Raw genomic sequence first — 20408 nt, forward strand, 5'->3', positions numbered from 1 at the left:
GAAGTCACCTGATATGTGGAATAACCATGTCTACATGAGCAGACACAAATCTCACTCCAGCCAGTCCACCAGCCGCCGAGCAGAGCATCCCTTCTGTGTCTCCCTTCCTCTCAATGCCTGATGAAGAGCTTGGGGGTTCCTGGTGTATGCCTGACCTTGTGATAGCAGTTCGTGCGGGAACAAGTGATCCTATGCCATACTGACAATTTTTACAGCAGATGAGGGACATGCTGAGTTTCTAGTCTGCTGATGTTTTTATTTAAGTCAGTTGGGAATCTCTGACATTCTCTATTGCAGCTTGTTTGCACACAGTCTTTGCAATTGAAATGCAGTTTGCAACCAGTGTACCTAGGGTCTGCTCTGGGACAAGCTAGAATCTCGCGTCAAAGGTATGAAAGTATGTGGCATTTGCAATGCTAATAGAGAATGATCTGAAAACAATGCCTAAACTTTTTTCAGACATTTTTAGGCAATGACATGATCACCAGTCCTTCTCACAGCTCTTCACTGATGTTCTAATTACAAACCAATACCAGCTTAGGCTGTCTAAAAATAAATTTCACTTTTTCGTTTCATTAGTTGGACTGTGTGCCTCATTGCCATGAAAATTATATAGAAGAAAATATTTACTTAAAGGGGTTTCCTAAGTACAATCTCTCATATGTTGTAAACAGATAGGAAATACTTCCATATAAATAGATGTCAAACTATAAAAGACAATGGGAGACTAAGTTTGGTGTGTGGGGCAGTTGAATGCCTGTGGTTATTTCCTGAAGCTCAGAGCCCTACCTCACTGGGCATACAGCCCGTCCATGTCCCAACCTTTAAGCGCAGGATCTCACTAGTTCTTGTCCAGGCTTTCCTTGACAAAGCTCACATAAAAGTGAATGACTGTGTTATGCAATTTTTTCATTCAGCCTCCAACCAGAGCCCATCCCAGGGATAGTGGTCAGCCAGCAAACTCTCCTAGTTCTGTGTTTTGAAGCAGAAACGTGACTGCAGGCAAAGAGCTCTCTGCCAAATCTTTTGTCTGTGCAGCTCCAGGAAGGCTGAGGAGCTCCCATGCTGCCGGGAGCTGGAACTGCTGAGATGCAGCAGAGCCCTCCGACCGTCTCGGCACGTTCCTCTATGTCTAGTAATTTTTTTCCCCCAAATCCATTTGCTATGGCTACAGCTTTGCTTTTCACAGGGAAGGATTAGCATTTGCAATCAACAGCTCAGGCCTGTGTCCTAGTCAGTCTGTTGTAATGTCTTTCTCTATGATGAGATTCTGGCATGTAAGTAATAATGCAGGTCCCTGAAAACACTGCACTGGGTGCTGGGTATTGTGATGGCCTTGTCATTATGCTGTAATATTCTTCTGATGAGTGGCAGTTTCCTCAACAAGACATTGTGCCCTCAAGCATCTGAAAAGAAATGAAAACTGGGATGGTGATGGTTTTTATGATGAAATATATGTGTTTTTTTAAGATTTTGGGGGTTTGAGCATGTGTTTTAGGGAGTGGTGATTTGAAATCACTTGAGGGAATACTGCAAAAACACTCTTGTGAATATTTGTCTTTCTACTCCCCATGAAAGGGTATTTGAGGCATTTAAACATTGCCAATAAAACGCAGTTCTCAGGGATGGGGGAGAACATGTGGATGGGGATATGGGAGAGATACCCAGATCAATGGATGTGTCTGAGAAGTGCTTGCTTGCTCATCTTGAAATCCTTGGGGGGCTGAGGCTGTCCAGTCAAGAAGCACGGCCTCCATACTGCCAGCTGATGGGCTGGATAACACACATGGCAGCTTACTGGACTCAGCAAACACCAGGATCGATATCTGAAGGATTTGCAAGGATAGCTTTTGGCTGCACTATATTAATGTAAGCCAGGAAGTGACTTCTTATATTTATGAATAGTGGAGTTTCAGGACATAATTCACAAGTCAAAAAAAAAAGGAGCCATAGTTGAGAAACACACTATTCACTGAATATTTTGCCCAGCTGAAAGATGTTGTTGGCAAAACTGAAAAACCTCAGGTAATTTTTATTTCAGCTTTCTGATGGACTATTTATTGCCCCAATAAATATATTTGACAGTCAAAGATTGATATAGACCATATAAATCATTAATGACAAAGTCTATATATCTTTACTTAATGCATGTCCAGTCCAGCTTTTCCAAGTATGGCTGTTGGTGACTGTCTTGGCAAGATGCTGTTACTGAAGCACCAAGCCTTGCCTGCTGTTAGCCAAGAGGAGATGCTTGCCAGAGGACAGCGATGCTGCAAACACCTGCGAGCCTGGGCAGCATGTCAGGCGGAAGGGCAACCATGCCACCGTGCCACGTGCACTGAGCAAGAGCTGCACGAAGGCATCTCTGCTGTTCCTCTGAAACAGAAGCCCTGTGTGGATGAAAGCCCTACAACACACTGTGGGAAGTACGGACCTTCAGGTAATGCTACCGCTGAGTGTTCAGAAATCATGGAACTGGCTAAAAATGATGCCTTTACTTTTTTATGTGAGAAGGAACAGCAGCTGCTCTACTTTGTCTTCTACTTTATGAGCCTCTAAAAGTGACTGACTTACTATAATTAATACTTTTTTTCTGCAGAACTTCATTGATAATAAATCTTTTTATGTAAAAGAAAGAAAAAGCAGAATGTTTCCTTGGGCATATCCCAGTATCAGGATCTGTTGTGTAAATTGCCAAATCATCCTGAGTTTTGCATTAAAAAGCACAGGGTTAGCTATCTCAAAGACATAATACTATAACTCTGTTGCTTATGTGTTGCTTAATTAATCAGCAACATTATAATTAAGCCTTCGGGGGGGGGGGGGGGGCGGTGGGGGGGAGGTTGCATGAAGATCTCGGAGGAAAGCTTTACAGAATCCTTATGCAGCATGGATAGGTCCTGCACCACCTCCCTGGGCAGGCTGGCCACTGGAGGAGGAGTGGGCTCACCCGTTATTTTTGTTTCTAATTTCATGCACTCCATGATCTTGGCTCCTTCAGCATGTTTTGAGGTGGCAGGATGCTCTGTTCTCTGGGTGCTGAGGCTGTACCTCTTTTTCGGACTTTTTACTCCTGTTCCATCTCGCACATGGCTGCTGAAGCCCATCCTGGAGGGGAGCATCATCTGCAACATGTGCAGAGAAATCCCATTTCTCCTTGTCCCCACCAGCCCCCACAGAACAACTGAATCATTTTCCTCCCACTTGTTTTTCCTCGGAGCTGGTGGGGTGAGGCAGGGAAGAGGCATGGAGCCATCTCCGCATTTTCAAAGCACTGGTGTGATTCCTGCCATCCGACTAGTGCGGATGTGATGGGAATGAGAATCACGGAGCTCTGTCCTCACGCAGCGCTTTGTAAATGAATCGCTTTGATCTCAGGCGGATTTCCCTGTGCTATTTTTAGATGCAGTGAGGATAACCGAGGGATGTCGATTCTAATGCAGACAGAAAGGAGTTTCAGATGCAGTTTTCCTCCTGAGGCAGGAGAGGAGAGCAGAAAGAGGAAAACAAGGCAATTTCCACCAGTATTTCTAAGTCTTCTGGAACAGAGAGATAGGTCATTAAGCCCTTGAGGCTAGAGAGGGATGTTTCCCAAATACAAAATTCACTAAGTATCTGATAATTCTCCTTATGTTTCTCCTTGCTGCCTTTTGTATAATTCACCACTCCACTACAGACCAGAGTCAGGACCTGTGATTAAATTCAGCTTTGTATTGCCGTGAATGTATTTATAAGGGATTGCTAATAGTTACCTTTTGATTTAAAAGTAATTGCAACATCTCTTGCTTTCCCTGCTTAAAGGATGCGTGGAGGTCTTGGATTGCTTGGTTTTGATTATGCCAAATCTTGCTTTACATTTCACCTTCAAAAATAATAAAAAAACTTAAGCAAAGCACAAACAGATAAGCAGGAGTGTTTGTGTGTGAATGTGTGTGTGCAAGTTTGCACACAGGATGCTGAGAAAAGCAAGAGCGGGAACCTGTTTACAGGGAAAAAGCTCTTCCGAAGGGTTTTTTTCCTTCTTCTTCTTCTCCCATCTCCCGTTGCTGGGGAAACCGCCATCCCCAGCACTCGGAGTGGCTGACTCACCCAGCGAGGTCCTCCACCACACACATCGTGCCTTGAGCTACAGCACAGGAACAAAGGAAATACAGACTTCAGCAGTTCAAGATGAAATACATAAAATTTCTTTTCCCAGTGTCTCCAGGACGCAGCTGGTGACAGCTGGCTGTAAGTGGTCTCCAGAGGTTGTAGAAAAGGTATGGGAGAGGCTTTTATTTGGTGCCCCAGAGATGAAGGAGGCAGTACTACCTGGAGTGATGTGGGTCTCAAGCCCTGCAGCGGCCGGCAGACCTGCAGGAGGGTGAATCCTCAGGGAATCCCATAGCTACAAAGGTGGCTGAAGCTGACAGAGAAAAGACTTACTGATTTCCATTGGGCTTACTCACTTCCTACTTTTCCATAAATATTCACAGGAACACAAATGAGCCCTCTTCCCCTGCTCTCTCATGCCCTGCATTTTTTGGAGTGGAGCTCAGTTCTGCCCAGCTGTGAGCTCTGGGGCTTGTAATGGGCATCTGTTTATTTGTAATTGTGATGCCCATGGTGCCTGTAGTTAAAGCATGTCTTTCCATGGCAAAATGCAGTGGTGCAATGAACTTGGCGATCTGTTAGCATAAATCAAGATGTTAATATACTTACGTTTATAAATCCCAAACCACGAGGTCAGCCAAATAAGCTTAAAAATCAGAGGCTTAAAAATAAGAAAATTAGGATCTGCTTGGGTTTTGTGATGCATTTACTACTGTTTTATTCAGCTTTTCTCCTCGGTCTTGAGAGCTAGAATTCTAGCTGCTGCTTTGGTGCTTCTGGTTTTCATGTTTTCTTTTTATCCAGTGACATATATTTGGGGAGGGGGGGGGGGGGTCCAGGAAATGTGATGAGACTGCAGGAGAGCAGTGAACACAGCAGGACCGGCAGCAGCTAGAAATCAAGCTTAGCAGGTTGTTGTTAGGCTGGTGTGTTTGGCTCCTGGTCTTGGCAAGCTTTGGGAAACTGAGCAATATCTGGAAATTTTCCCTGCTGAGGTTTCTGGGCAGCCTGTGATGCACAGATGTTTCTAACATCTGTATCTGAGAGCAGAGCCCTGATGTTACAGTTGTTGAGGTCTGAGACAGACACTACCAGCTCTAGATTTCCACTTCTTTAAACACAACCTTTCCCCCACTTATTCCTTCTTTTTCCTTTCCAGCACTGGGGTACAATCCACTTCTTCAGGTTAAGTTAACCTAGCAGCTTAAGCAAGAAGATACAAATTTGGAAAAACAATACCAAACTTGCTGTCTGTTTAGTTACCAGAGCACAAATGTGCATGGCCAGACAGATCAGTTAAACATCCTTTCCCGCCCACCCCATGCACCACTCCCGAGCAACCTTTCCAAAGCCTCTTTAGTAGCCGGGATGCTCCTTCCTCAGCATCCCTGGGGCAGTCTTTTCTCTCTCCAGGCTGTTCTCCATTGGCCATGGTTAGTCCTGATGCCTCTCCGCAGTGAAATATTCCCCTTTTTTCCCTTCTCCTGCTTCAAGCTTGCCTTTTCTGCAAGAGTCTCTCTGGGTGTGATGCTATCAGTAACACTGCCTTGCTTTGTTGTCCAGCCCAGAGAAAGCTTGCTCCTGCAAATCTGCAAGGGAGAAAATGGGGCTGTGGGCTGAGCACTTCACCCTTTGTTCACCCCTGACAAGTGCAGTTCAGGTGCTTGGGGTCAGGCCCTCTTCATAGCCAGATGAATATTCCCTTGTTCCTTTGCACACAGAGGAAGGAATGTAATGAAAGAAAGTTGTAATATCAGCCCAGAGTTTGTAGTTGTGCTTGGACAGATCCCTCAAAGGCTCATTGCTGGCTGTCCCAGTGCCCCATGCCTAACTTGTGCTCCCACATACCCACTGCAGAGCCACTGCTCTCCAGCTGTGATGGTCCTGCAAGGGTGTCACATTTCACAGGTATGATGTGGAAGGAGAGACCCATTGGGGAGGACAGAAATCCTCCTGCATGAGAAGAGCATAAAATTTTGCCCTGCAAATCTAAATTTTGCACCTGCAAGATTAAATTGGAATTTTGTACCTGCAAAGTGAAGGCTTCTGTCTCTTCACTAGTTCTTGACAAGTCCTGTTCTGGGGGACAGAGCATGGGGCGGGCACATCATCTCTGCAGCTCCTGGCAGCTCCAGCCACCTCCTCACCCACACAGCCCCATCCCTGACTCCTTCCCTCCAACTCCCTGCATGTCAGCCCCCTTTCTTACTGTGTATACAACATACCACTGCTCGCTGAGCTTTGGAAGGCAGATTTGTTTTCTTCCCCCAGTTTTTTTGTCAAGGTGTGCTAGCTGTACTGAGCGATGTATAAGCTGTTGTTCTGGGGCTGGAGCCCCTGCTTGCACAAGAGCCTTTTGCTGCAGCTCAGCATCATCTGCAACATGCTGTGAAGTGACTGGGTGCAACTGGAGAGTTTCCAGAAGTCAGGGCAGGAGGAGGAGAATGTTTTTAGCTCAAATAATGAAGCAGCATTTCAAGCCTAGAGTTAAGCCAATGCTGGGTTTTCACAACAGAAATTTGGATTTAGAGGATGGACTGTCTCCTGAATCCTAAAACCCATTTCCTGGTGAATTCTTAATTCTGCAAGTAGGTCACGACTGATCTCTCCCTTTGGGTATGGCAGAGACTTGGCAGGTCTAAATAATAACTCTTATCTCTTTGCTCTTTGATGTTAGATGTCACTAAGTTGTTCCCTGCCATCCACTTTTCATTTCTTCTCTTCAATTCCTGTAAAACTCTGCTGAACACACAAGTTAACAAAGGATAAGACATTTCTAGGTCCCAGCAATTTTCGTAGCATGTGGTCTCTCCCCCACCCACAGCGTGACCCAGTGGATTGGCCTGGCATGGGAGACAGGCTGGAAGGACCACCATGTCCTGTGAAGTCACAGACCACCCAAAGCTTGTCTTTAAGCTGCAGTTTCTCTGCGCAATGCCCAAACCTGACAATCCTCTGCCTATAAAAGAAGCCACAATCTATAGGGCATGCCCAGGTATTTAGCAAGCGTATCTCTGCAGGGTGTGGAGACCACCTCCAGCTCACTTAGTGCCACTGGGCACAGAGGCTGTGTTAATATAATTGGTGTTTCCAGTTCCATCACACAATGCAAGTACAATGTCTTACACTTATATTTTACCTATATGCATTCAGATGAGTCTCTGTCACAGAGGTTTCAGCTTCCACAGGGAGCCTCTTAAAGACCTTGTCCTAATTATGAAGCAATTCCAGTGACATTTTAAATTATGGGTGAGTTTTACATAATTCTTTTGATACGTGTTGTTATGACATGTAAAATTTTATCTTTGCCAGATGCAGTGAATTATGTAAGATCTTTGTTTTGCATTTGTCAGGATAATTTGAACCATTGCACATTTAACAAGTGCACTTTCAAAGGACCTGGTCCTGCATGCAGCTGCGATAGTACAGATAAGCTTCATAAACTTTATTAAATTTCTATTAAATTATATAAGCTAACAGACAAGTTTATATGACAGTGTTCAAACTACAAAGTCAAGTGTGTGAGGAGCAGGAAAAGTCTTATCCTGAAATGCAGCCCCTTTCCTGGGCTTCCAGTGATGGCTCATTATATGATCAAATATATATTTGTTTTTTCCATAGGGGCCAGCCTCAGTTGCTGAGCAGACTGCCTGATGCAAATCAGCGGGCAGCAATTCAAATATCTGTTTTCTTCCCATCATTCAGTGTGTGGCCCCAGCCCTTGTTTACTGCATACTGCTTAGCCTTGCTGTAAAGATGAAATACTGTTTCCTCTTGTGGTTTTTTTTTTCTGTGACACTCATTGCTCCAGTCGTGTTTATTTGTTTCACATGCAAACTATTAATTAATTTCTGCGAAGCCCAGTAAGGCAGGGGAGAAACATTATCACTTTATAGATAAGGAACAGAGACACAGAAAGATTCAATCAAGAATGTCTATTAATTTGGGATTTTCAACTTGAGATGCTCAAGAGCTGATACCGCCATGCACATATGATTGATTTGCTTGCTTCAGTGCTGCTGTGTCTTCAGTCACCAGCGGGGCAGGACAAAGCACTTCCTGGGGCACACCACAAGAAACAGCAGCCAGCTGGAGGCGAAGAGAGGAAGATGGCAGGATACATGCAATGCCTTCTTGGCCAGGGTTTGCACAAGCCTGATGACAAGGGGAATTTTAAAGAAAGGGGCTGAAGGAAAACAGTGATGTGAGTTTGTGGCATTCTTGCCATCCATTTGCTCTGTATCTGTTCAGGCACCAGTTCACAAACTGCAGCCTGTCACTGGTCATCATATCCATCACTAAAGGAGTCCAGCACGCTGTGCAGATACCCTGCAGCCTGGTCAAAAGAGGAGAAAATCACCCCTCTTTATCTGTCACTCGGACTGCAGCATTCACCAGTAATGCAAATGAGGACTTGTATCATGCAGGAAAGCACAGGCAGCCACAGGAACCCAGCTGCAGGGTCCATGTTGAGCTCACTGGCCTCCTTGTCTTTAGAACATGATTTGCCAGCTCCCAGCCCATAAATGGGAGACCTGATAATGGCTGCAGAAACTTTCACTTGTCCAAGTTCCAAGAGTATTTATATAATTTGATCAATAAATGGCATTGATTTATTTGCACTAAGTAACTCCTTGGGATCTAGATGATAGATAAGGGTGTGCATGGTGCCGTACAAACACATCATAAATAATTGTAGCTTGCAAATCAGTTGCCAGATATTAGTGATTAATCTTCTCATAACAAAAAAATGTGATGTCTATTCGTTATGGATTATTTAAAAAATCTGACCTAAGACGTTTCAGAGTCATTTATTTCAGGCAGGCTGCCCTTTAAGCCAGTTCTTACACTTTTTAAAAGGTCATGGGGTTTGAATATCATGGTTACTTATGAAGCACGACTCCCTGAGTGGTTTGACAGCTGCCTTCATCAGAACAAATCAAGGTCCTGTTCAAATAAGTGCTCAGCTGTTGAGGCTGAAGGCTGAGTTCTTGCAGGGAATTTGACACTACCGTCCTCTTTGGTTACTGGTGCTGAATACATAAAGTACTGTAAAGGTTACCCCAAAAGCCTGCATACTTTAACACATCTGAGAAACAGCACAGACATTTTCCTTAATCATATCACTGGCTGGTTCATTTTCTGACATTAGTGAGAGAACTGGAAACAATATAATGTGGTGCTTTACTACACTGCATTTCATGCTAGTTTTATGCAGGCAAAAGACATCTCGCTCTGACCAGTTAGGTGTAATTCCAGGTAGGCTGAGCCCAGTAAACCCCTTTCACAGGCAGTTGAGCCAGACTAGACTGTGTCCATCAGATGCATTGCCCAACCTGGGTGCTCCCAAGCTGGGCACAGTCTAGCTGACTTCAAGTCTCATTCATTCCCATGATGTGTTATAATATAGCAAGGAGAAAAATGCTTATTCTCTATCTGTTCATCAGGTTTTGCAAAAAAGGACAAACTTCTCTGTCTCTTTGTCTTCCTCATCCTCTCTTAGCACGTGCAGTGCAGCAAGACAGGGCCACGTGGTCCAGACTCCTCCCTGTCATCTACAGTTCGAAGGTTCCACATGGCGGTTCAATTTTTATTTTTTTTTTTTAAATAGGGAAAAGGGCTTTGAAAGTCGTTTATGTGCAACTGTTTTTCATGCCTACAATATCTTTCTTTTGCTTGTTTCTCGCACTCTCCTTTTCATGCACTTTTTAGGTGTGCTTCACTTTTTACTTTATAGCATAGTGTTCACTTTTAAGAAAGGCAGGTGATACTTGAGATATTTGGATTAAGCTGCTTCTGTTCTAAGAGTTTTTATGGGACAGGGGAATTTACATGTTTGCTGCTAAACTTTTAGTTGATTCTACTGATAAATTCAACTTGGTCACAGATGAGGTATGTTATCCATTGCATATGTGAACTAATACAAATCATCTGATTACAAATTTGGCTTACAGATAAATTGTTTCCTTCTGGTTACAGAGCAATGTCATGGTTTTAGCCCAAGGTTTGGATGATAAATAAAACTGGTCAAAGCCACTGCTGCTCAGCCACTTGCCCTGGGCCTGTTTGTTCCAGGATGCAATACGCCTGGGCTTGACAGGCTCATTCGTTTTGCTTGACCTTTCTGTAACTACAGTGTTTCTTCCTCTCAGAGCCATTTTTACAGGAGAGCAAAGAGGCGACTTACCCTGCCCTCTCGGCAATCAGAGCAGAGATTGGCTTCTGTGGTTCAGAACCAGATGTCTGGAAGTTTTATTGGCATTTAATGAAGACTTTTGGTACTAAACCAAATGCCTAGATCTGTAGGCAGCCCAACATTCAATAACTTCTTCCCCACTTTTGAGTCATCATTAATACCATCCCACTCAGTGGTTATTCCTAGGCCTACTTTCTCTTCCCAGCACTTTTTGCACATATACTTTTAATTTCCTTTAACCCTGCTGGCGATTAACCTTTTCCCCCCCTTCTTGTCTCATCTTGCCTGGCAAGCTCCAGCCAGCTCTGTAATCTTTGTCAGCTGCTTAAACCCTTCTCCATTTCCATGGTAGTTTTCAAAGACTTGAGATCTTTGTGCAGCTTTTTGTGAAGTTTTAGCAGCTGCTTCCCCCTCCCTGTTGCTGTGTTGGTCGAGGACTGGAGTCTGCTTTCCTCTTTCATGCCATTGCTGAGCAGTTCTTCGCTGTTGCACTTACCCTGATTGATCAAAGCCTTTCCCACTGCAAACTTTGATCAAGATATAAAAGACTTCTAGCAAAGCATCAGTCCTTTCCTGCTCACTGTACAAGGTGGCTCAGCCAGCACCAAGCCGAATATGGGGCCTGTGAAAATGATTGCATGAACAAGGCTAGCAGGGTTTTCATCTTGCAAACATTTTCCAGTTTATTGCCTTGACAAAGTGGATTGCTGTGTGCTTGAAGCCCACTTTGCACCATGAGGCATTCCTTGATCTTGCTGGTGCCAATCCCGTTCTCACCAGTTCAGGCTGTTTGCCAGGGAGCACTTGTATGACAAACGTGAGTTGCTATATATACATAGATTCATCTATCTATGTCTGTCTGTCTATCTATCTATCCATAGTACATATATAAAATGTATATATGTACGTATTCATATGTGTGTGATTACATGTATATGTGTGTGTGTGTGTGTGTACGTATCTTTCATATGGTTTTCTGTCTGTATGTAATACATTTCAATGTGCTTGTGTGAAGACATTTTCCTCCTTGGCAGAACATAAATGCTGAGTGGGCTGCTGTCTGTCTGATGTGGAGCATGATGGAAGAATTCTGCCTTTGTCTCCGTTGAAAATGAAAATGATCTAGAGTTGGCTCAGTAACATGCCACAGAGAGATGTGCTGGGGGCCAGCTCTGCTTTAGGTGAGCAGCAGCCAAAGCTCTCTTGGAGCCAGACGTGTAGCTGGATAGGTCCAGTCCCCTGCTCTGCACTGTACATGTTGTGAGGGGCTGCACTGATGAGGAGAAGGACCCACAGCAAGTGACCTTCAGTAGGGAAACACCAATGAGACGCTGGCTTTGCATGACAGCAGGGATGCCATGGACCTGCCATGGGAGGCTGACACATGCCTGGGCTCTGCATCGTGCACCTTTAATGTTGATTAAATTTGCAGAAAAGGATACAAGGGGACCAAGCATTAGTGACCAAGAAGGTGGGACTGGTGATGTGTTCATAGGTTGAGCATTAGGGATCATCCAAGCAGAAGAGGACACTACCAGTAAAAGCAGTATCCATATTCCTGACTGGTTTATGATTTTCCTTGCTTTCTCTTTCTTTTTGCTCAGTCTACCCTGATTAAGTGATCATAAGATCTGCTGATCGAAACTCCCTAGAAAACCTCATTATATTATCTAATGCAAAATCTTTGTATTATTTAATGCAAAGTAAGATTTTTCACCAACATATGTGTAGCAGGTGGGTTCCCAAATGTTGCCACTACTTCCAAGGGCAATAATTGTTGTTTTATATGAAGAAAGTTAAAAAATCCACCCCTTTAAACAACAACAAAAGTTCTGCTTTTGCTTAACAAGGAAAGAAGTTTAATTTTTAGAGATCACTCTATATTATTAACTTGCTTAATTAGCAGAAGGGATGGTTGGATGAGCAGACAATTAAAATAAGGAGAAGCTCAGAAGGAAAAGTTCATCAGTGCATTAGATATAGACAATGGCAGAAAGTAAAACTATTTCAAGTACCATCTGAAGGAAACCATTTGGGAAGGGAATAGGATTAATTAAGTTTTGAACCAGTTAATTTTGTATCTAAAAATATTTCATAGATTAACACTGTAGAATACTTATGCATGAGGTAATGTCTGAGGTCTTTCAGCAATAGGGTGAACTGCTGTTCTAGATAAAGGTACTTCAAATCAGCATGGGACTCCAGACTTGCTGGAGTCTGTGGTGTATTCTGCAACCAAGATTTGGATCAGGTCTTGGGACATGCACATCAGAGGAGTCTGAACTGTGTCATACTATTTTGCTGTACTGGTCATGGGTCAGGGTGTGTGAGCTGAGTTCTGCTAAACTCAATGAGTGGCAGTGGTTTTGTTGCCTCTCATGGAGAATGTGTCCCACTGTCTGATCCTTAGGCTCCAGCCCCTCCTTCACTTCCCTTTATTGGCCTTGCTATTGTAAGCAAAGCGAAACTTCTACTTCATTCTCTAAAACATCTTTGGTAGAGCTAAACAGTGACATGGAGGAACATGCGGTGAAGCCACTGTTACCAGAAATACCCCTGAACAGGAGTAATTTTCCTCCTGACATTGTATTCCCATTACCCTTTCCCCGGAGCATTTGTGCGTGCAGTACCAGGGATGCTCCAAGTGTCCTTTGGGAGGTTTCTGAGTACAACACTAATTCATGTAAACTCTTTTGTACCTTTTCTTTTTCCTGTTCCCCTTGAGAAGGTGTCTGAAAACTTTCCTTCCACAGATTTGTTCCCCTGAGGTTTTGTTTGTCGGGCTGATCCTGAGCTCACAGCAGGAGAATGAGAAGACAGTTTTCACTGACTTTGGCTCAGACCTCACTATGACTTTCTTCAAAATATATATAGTATTGTTTGAAAACACTAAGTGAGCTCTGAGTTCCTGTCTATATGAAACTTCCCTGCTGCAAAGTTTTGGACAATGGAGTCTGTGTCCCCACTCCAACTGCAAGTCCCTGCTTTGTATAACGTGGTCAAACATTTGAATTAACTCAATATGCAAAGGAAGGGCAAAATAATAATCTGTTCACCCCAGTTGGATAGGGCTTTTGTTTGTGCCTTAGTTTTCTTTAAGGTGTGGGTGCCAAATCACAACAAATTACTTTACAGTTTATTCACTAATAAATTCATTTTAACAGGGGTGGTCCTCCCACGCTGCTGCTGCCACAGCCATTCAGCCACAGCAAGCAGCAGCAATTTGCCGTCAGTGCCTGAGCAGTTCTTTTCATTGCAAAGTGCCCAAATTCACCCTAGGCTCCCCTGGGAGCATGCTCTGAGCTGAGACACAGGAGCAAAGACAGTGTCAGAGAGCTGACAGTCTGCTGTGCATCCCCCAAAATACGCCATTGACAGCTTAGATCACCCCTGAACAACATCTCATCAAATCAACCAGCTCTGTGTGCTACAAACGCCAGGGCAGGGGCAACTCTTCCTCCATATACAAATGTGATGGCCCTGGGTGGAGGGTGGACCTGTGACCCTGTCCTCAGCAAGGGGACAAGCTCAGAAAAGGAGAGTGACAGACAATCTGCAATGCTGAGAAACCCATGGGAGAGGAAAGCATTCATCCTGCCCCTGCAGTTGTTGAATTTAGGTGAGAAATGCCAAACATATGCGGGGAAAAAATTAGGCCTACAGGTGCTTGAGAGTAATGTTCCATACATGCTATTTAAGAATCTTAACTTCCAAATTGTAATAATGGCCTTTGAAGGGAACCCTATAAACTGTCTTCCAGTTCCTGATGAGATGGAGCAATTTATTACTTCAATTTCTCTGATTAATGTAAAATGTGTTTCAAATTTGGGTTTTCCTTTAATATTTAAACTTTCCCAAGAGAGGAGCTGCAGAAGGGCAGGGTGATTGAGTGCCTCCTAAACTGACACAGCATGTTCCCAGAGCAGGGTGAGCTCTGCTACTGGAGCTGACCAGCAATAAAATCCATCATGCACCAGCAAATCCAGCTTGTTTCAGGACCCTGCTCTCCAAAAGGCACAAACCTCAGTGCCAGCCTGCCAGGAAAGGGCAGGGCTCCGTTGCTCTGCTCACTCATGCCAGGGAAGAGAGTTTCTTAAAAATGTACCCCATGAACTGGGAATTTTAAGTTGTCAAGAACATCTCCCCCAAAAAGAGCTGAAAAAAGCGCAAAGCTGGCGTTATTCAGGGTAAATTGCATGGTAGGGCTTTTTCCTAACAAATCAATTTATTTTAAATAGGCTTGCTACTATTCTTTTATGTAATTTTTGCAGAGCCAAAGTCAGAAAAAACCATGGTGTTGGGTTTTTTTTTTTTTTTTTTTTTTTGTCTTGGTCTTATACCATGTGGGAAACAGCTCCAATATTTAGAGTAGTCATTCCCTGAGCTGGTAAAACGCATCACACTTTCTGTGTCCTTCATGGACTATGTTGAGGCTACAGAAAACTGAAGGATCCATCTGTGATGGTTTTGGCTTGACCACTCAGGTTGCCCTTCTCTGGTTCATGAAGACAGGAAAAGGGTCTATATCCCAAAGAAAGCTAAGCAATGGTGTAGTGCACCAGTGGCGTAGAGAGCCCTTAAATATCTGCGGTGATAAAAATCAGAGCCCAGACAAGAGGAAGTCTGTTTTAGAGAGAATTATTTATTAGAAGACAGGAGGTTGTTATGTACAGATTCTGTCCTGCAAAAGTGTCCTGGTCACGGATATGTCAGGGAGACATTTAAACCCGTTAGAGCTGGCTCTGGTCTCCACGCGGAGATACTCAAGACACAGCAGAGCTCTGCCAGACCTGGCTCTCGTGCTGGTGCTCAGCTGGGGAGAGGCCTGGCATACCACAGCATCCCTGAGCTCATTACACTGTCTTTATCCCACTGGAAAACCTGGCGCATGGGCTGCAAACCAGTGGTGGGAACACCAGACGGTGCTGCAGAAGGGGGACCATTCTTCCCCAGGATAACTTGGAGATATTTTCCCCAAGTAGGGAATTGTCTTCCATCATGCCAGCGATGAACATGGCTGGGCAAGTGGCTACGGAGATACAACCATGCTGTGAGGTAGCATGAGGTAAATGAAAAGAAAAAAAGAAAGCTCTCTGTGATACAGAGAAGAGTTCTTCCCACCCTCCCGCACCCCAAAACCAGGCCAAGCAATGCCTGAGCCCCTTGTAGAGACCTCTGAGAAAGCAGTTCTGACAGGTGGATCACAAAAGGCAGCAATTTTGCCTCATAGCAGTTGTGCTCCTAGCAGTATTCCTTCCAATTTCATGGGTAACCTGTTTTTTTTTTGAGTTTGGCAGGTAGTATTTGTCAGCCTTTCATAATGTCTCTGCACAGCCCCTGCGGTGGCTCGGGGCTTCACCAGGCAAAGCCCAGGTGCATCAGAAAGCTGCTGTGCTGGTTTTGCACCTCCTGAGCCACCTCCAGGCCCATGGTATGCTGCACAGTGTGGGCAGCATTGCCGGAGAGGCAGGGGCAAGAGAAATGGCAGATGAAAGGCATCAGCCATCGCATTGGCAATAACAGAAGGGCCGCAGACCAAGCCTTCTGCAGATGCTTAGTGGCTCATAGACAGCGCAGGGCTTGGTTTGATACCAGCCCTGGGGCTTTGTCCTTGTTCCAGGTGTGCATCTTACTGTACTCTGCCACTGTACATGTGGCAGAGCAAAGTGGGTTGACCAGTGCCTTTAAGTTTTCTTTTGACGGACAACCACCAATATGGACACTTTTCCATCATCTAGCAGATTTCTTAAAGGAAGTTATTATCCAGGAGTCATCTGTTCAACTTTCCAATTTACGGGTGCTGAAGGATAAATAAATACTCTGGAGTCTGTCTCCTTAATGTGGTCCTCTGCTGAATCCACATTCTTGTCTACCCAAGGGACTTTGCTGGCTGGGTCAGAATATCGCCTTTACTTCACTGTCTGCAAAGTCATATTTAACTCCATTTCTCCTCATTAAATCCCAGTCTATGGTTCCAGAGACTACTTGTAAAACCCTTGGCATAATCCCATTTACTCATAGTGTACGTGAGCTTTTGTCTACTATCTGGACTCTATCATGAGTATTGCCCTTTCAGTCCACAATAGCCTGAAGGAAAAAACTATTGCTGGAACAGAAATTTAACGTAATTATCAGAAGCAGCTATTTATATGGCTCATCTATCACCATATCTCTTTTCTCACCTCAATACAAGAGTGGCCTTTGGTAGTTTGGTATATTAGAAACCCTTGAAACTAGGGACTTGGCAGTGAACACTCACAGCAAACACATCAATACAAAAGATGGCTCAGACTACAGACCTCAGAAGGGACAATCTGTGAGATAAGCATTTTTTCTTTCACTGCAGATGACCTTCAAGGTTGGAGGTGCTGGAGATGGGGAATAACAGTAAGACTGCAGCTATAAAGCAAAGCAGCAGACCTCCAGTTATCTTTAGGATAGTAAATGCTCAGCATTGAACTAGCTTTGCCACAAACATGCCTATTTTTTAATCAGGTTTTATGTTCCTAAGGCACTCGGACTCCTTTTATTGGAATATGCATCCCAATAAGTTTGATGTTTGGGGCTGTGAGGGTTAAGAGAAATGTTCCACAAGGACATACCACACTTGAAAGCAACAGATGCTCCAGACCCAATGAGTTATCAAAACCTCTGGAGTAATCACAGCCACATCTTCAAATTTTAAGGATTTCTATAGCATTGGTTGTGCTCCCACCTTCTTTGCCCTTCGGAAAGGGGTGAGCTGAGGACCCCCAGGCCCTGAAAGAACAGCAAGAGGGCAGTATTTGGGGAGGGCAACACCCTGCTCCAATATGGGAGCTCAGCATGCCAGAGCTCTTTGCCTACTATTTGCCACAAAACAATAAATCTGGGAGTTTGATCTGAAACACAACCTCCTTCCCTCCTCTCTCGGCCCCAACCTTAAAAAAAATAATCATTGTCCCAGCCTGGTCTGAGGTCTAATTCCAGCTTGGTCAAGTGGGAGGCACACAGAGCAGACAGCAGAAAACCTGATTTTAATTTCAGGATAATATTTATAGGTAGCTTTTTGCCTCCATCTCCATTATTCCCTTCCAGAAATGGTTCTTCAGCCACCCATGATGGAAACTTTTTCCTCCTAGGCCTTTTTGAAATACCTGGATGAGTGAAGCTCACCTGTCAGAGCTGCCTGGATATTGCAGATGAGAAAAGTTCTCACTGAGGTTTTCAGAGAGAAAAGACTGGAGAGAGAGATGTTTTCTCTCCAGAGCATGTGCCCAAAGGCGGGAGGCATGGGAGCCTTTTTCCTCAAGACTAGATAAAGCTGGCCCATAAAGTGTACCTGCAGTGATGCATGGCAAACACTGAGCAACCTCAAGGTGCCACCCCGGATCAAGCAGCGCTTGGCTTACTGGATCTCCTTGGGACCCCCTGTACTGAGGGCTCTGGGGAGGTGTGCTGCGAGGTAGCGCTACGTGGCTGCACTAAGGAAAGTCTGACAGAGAGTGCAGACACGGAGAAGCTGGAGAAGCTCAAAGCAGAGGACTGCAATTCACTGGGGCTCCAGCAGCGCACGGCAGAGAGGCCCTTACCAAGACTTTGTGGCACTTAATTGTCACTATGTTTTGAGTATCTCGGCTGGGCATGTAAGACCAGTTCTAACCATATCCAAAAGAAAGAACATGTTCTCATTTATATAGTGTATGGCATTACAGGGGAATAACCCATTACATAGAAAGATGTTGAACGTTAATTACAATATCTTTTATAACGTTATAATTTAACTGCCAACCCTTTCCCTTGAACTTAATCACGGATGTACATCATGTAATCAAACAAGCTTTTTTAAAAAGTACATCTTAATATAAATAGTTTATTCAGTGCATGGTTGTGTATACAACAAATAATAAACAACTCTTTTGTACGAGGCAGAAAGCTGCCTGTACAGAACTATGTCAGTTTTGGAGCACAGAATCCAACGATGATTAATGCACAAAATCTTACACATCATGCAACTCTATGCCAATATTCCAACTTTCTCCCATGCAACAGACATGATGACCTAAATGGAAACCTAACTACATTTTTTAAACAATTGTTTCCAATAGCATGTATAAGTATATGTTGTTTAGGGGTAACCTGTCCTAACGCTTCCTCCTACACAATATTCACGTGCCCGTTACAGTGAAAGAAGGACTTTTACAAATAAGACGTTTCTTATAAAAAAATTAAGTCACCTTAATTCCACAGTTTCTGTCTTTAGAAAAGAAGCCACAACAATAATTTAACATGACACACAAAATGTAATTAAGAGAAATCTACACTGGAGGATAATTTTATCCCTTTCTGTTAACTTCCACTTGGGATAACAAAACAACTCAATTCCTACAGACTGGGGTTAGCACAAGAACTTTACCAGAATCTACAAATCTATAAAAATTTATATTTCATTGTGTTTAAAACCACAAGAACACTGTTTGCTTGAGCCTGAGACACCAACTCTCAGTTCCAACCCTGAATTTTTAATTATTTTTTTAAAGACATAGTTTTAAAGACCCATTGGAGTTCAGAAATCAAAAAATTGCGCTATTCCAAATTAAAGGATACTTTTTTTTTTTTATCAAGCCTTAGATATAAAACGGTAAGCCAAGGAAACCACAGAGTTTACATATTTGTTTTTTGTTTGCCCCTATAAAACATACAAGCATTAAAATTTCCTTTGAAGAGCAAAAGTGGTCTTTTTCTGAGTTGGAAAGCAAATTCTTATCAGCAGTGAATGCTGTGAAATGTTTTTGTTTCGTATTCCACAAAGCATAGGAGAGAGAGAGAGAAAGAGAGAAAAAGAGAGAGAGGGAGAGGGAGGGAGAGAGAAAAAGAGCTGGACATTTCTTCTCCAAGATTTATTCCGCAGTTATGTTTGCTGGCTATCCAAGTGCCTTGTGATATGCACAAGCATATTCTACATTATTGGGGTATATCCTTCGACAACCAGTAGATCTAATGGCTGATAAACAAGTGACCTATGCAAGTTCGGTGGCTTGTCCTGGGCAACTGAACGTTTGGATGAAAGACTGCTAGTAAGAATTCAACTGCATCCGGAGGTAAGGTTCTGTTTAGAAAGCACTTGGCTTGCCTGAACCTGGCTACGTTGACTCATTTTGGCTCATGGATTTACCCCCATTTAATACTCCTGAAACGCTTCTGCTCTTTGTTGGGGTCCCACTTCCAGATCTTGAGAACTCTGTGAGATCGTGGAGAGAAGGCTCTTTGTACATGGCCACTGCAAAGCAAAAGAGAGGCAGCATGTCAGCACATGTTATGGGCTACTCAGTCTGTCGGTGCAAAGTCTTGCTGTGAAAAGTTGGGATTTTTCATTCAGCAATATGCAATGTAAGGAGTGAATGAAAAAACATGGCAAGGAGACCTCTTCCATTTCAAACGCTTCCTAAGAACCTCTGAGGTCCTCTTCAAGGGAATGACATTTTAGAGAAATTTGAGGTTTTAGGGAAAAAACACAGCTTCCCCCCTCTCCCAGTTAAATCACCCACCTACCCACTGCACTTACAAAAATCTGCACGATAGACCTAAGCTGATATAAATCAACATTTCCTTATTAATGGTGAAGTAGCACTGTCAACAGCTGTGATTTGATCTGTTACTTGTACACATAGCCTAAGTAGGTGGGTGTGAAAATGGATTTTTCAGTCTTCTGTTTCCTTTGTTTTCACACACATTAGAAGTGAGCATCGACCTCAACATTAGTTGCCTAAACACCTAGTCCTAGATGTAGACTGCCAAACTAGTCCAGCATCCACCAGGGCTATGCACCTTTGAAATATCATCTTTGATTTCAAAATGACACTGCCTTAAAAGGCTACCTAAAAGCATAACCCAGAAGTAGAAAGCTTCATTCCTCTTAAGGAAGGAGCATATGGAAGCTAGTTCTTCTGGAGAAAAGGAGCACCTCCATACATCAACTGAGATCTCCCTCTTTGCATTGACCAAAGAGGGAGCCATGTCTGACCACAATCCTGATTCAGATCCTTCCATTAACTGGGATGACTCTATAGCCTGGCTTTTTATACACAGTGGTATATGCATGCCACATGCATTATTACCTTTAATGTCATATGCTGAAACC

At 43.7% G+C, this 20408-nt stretch overlaps 1 protein-coding gene across 2 annotated transcripts in view; it reads right to left on the bottom strand.

The window, feature by feature from the left end:
* Positions 1–19410: 19410 nt before the first annotated feature.
* Positions 19411–20408, bottom strand: part of FGF13 (fibroblast growth factor 13) — a 254323-nt gene continuing 253325 nt past the window's right edge. For both annotated transcript variants that reach the window (XM_086469797.1, XM_009954894.2), the window contains one exon: positions 19411–19547. In XM_086469797.1, the coding sequence (XP_086325923.1) occupies positions 19411–19547 (137 nt within the window). The remainder of the gene's footprint in view (positions 19548–20408) is intronic.

The sequence above is a fragment of the Leptosomus discolor genome, chromosome 9 (assembly GCF_034619465.1).
Source record: "Leptosomus discolor isolate bLepDis1 chromosome 9, bLepDis1.hap2, whole genome shotgun sequence".
Classification (NCBI taxonomy): Eukaryota; Metazoa; Chordata; class Aves; order Leptosomiformes; family Leptosomidae; genus Leptosomus; species Leptosomus discolor.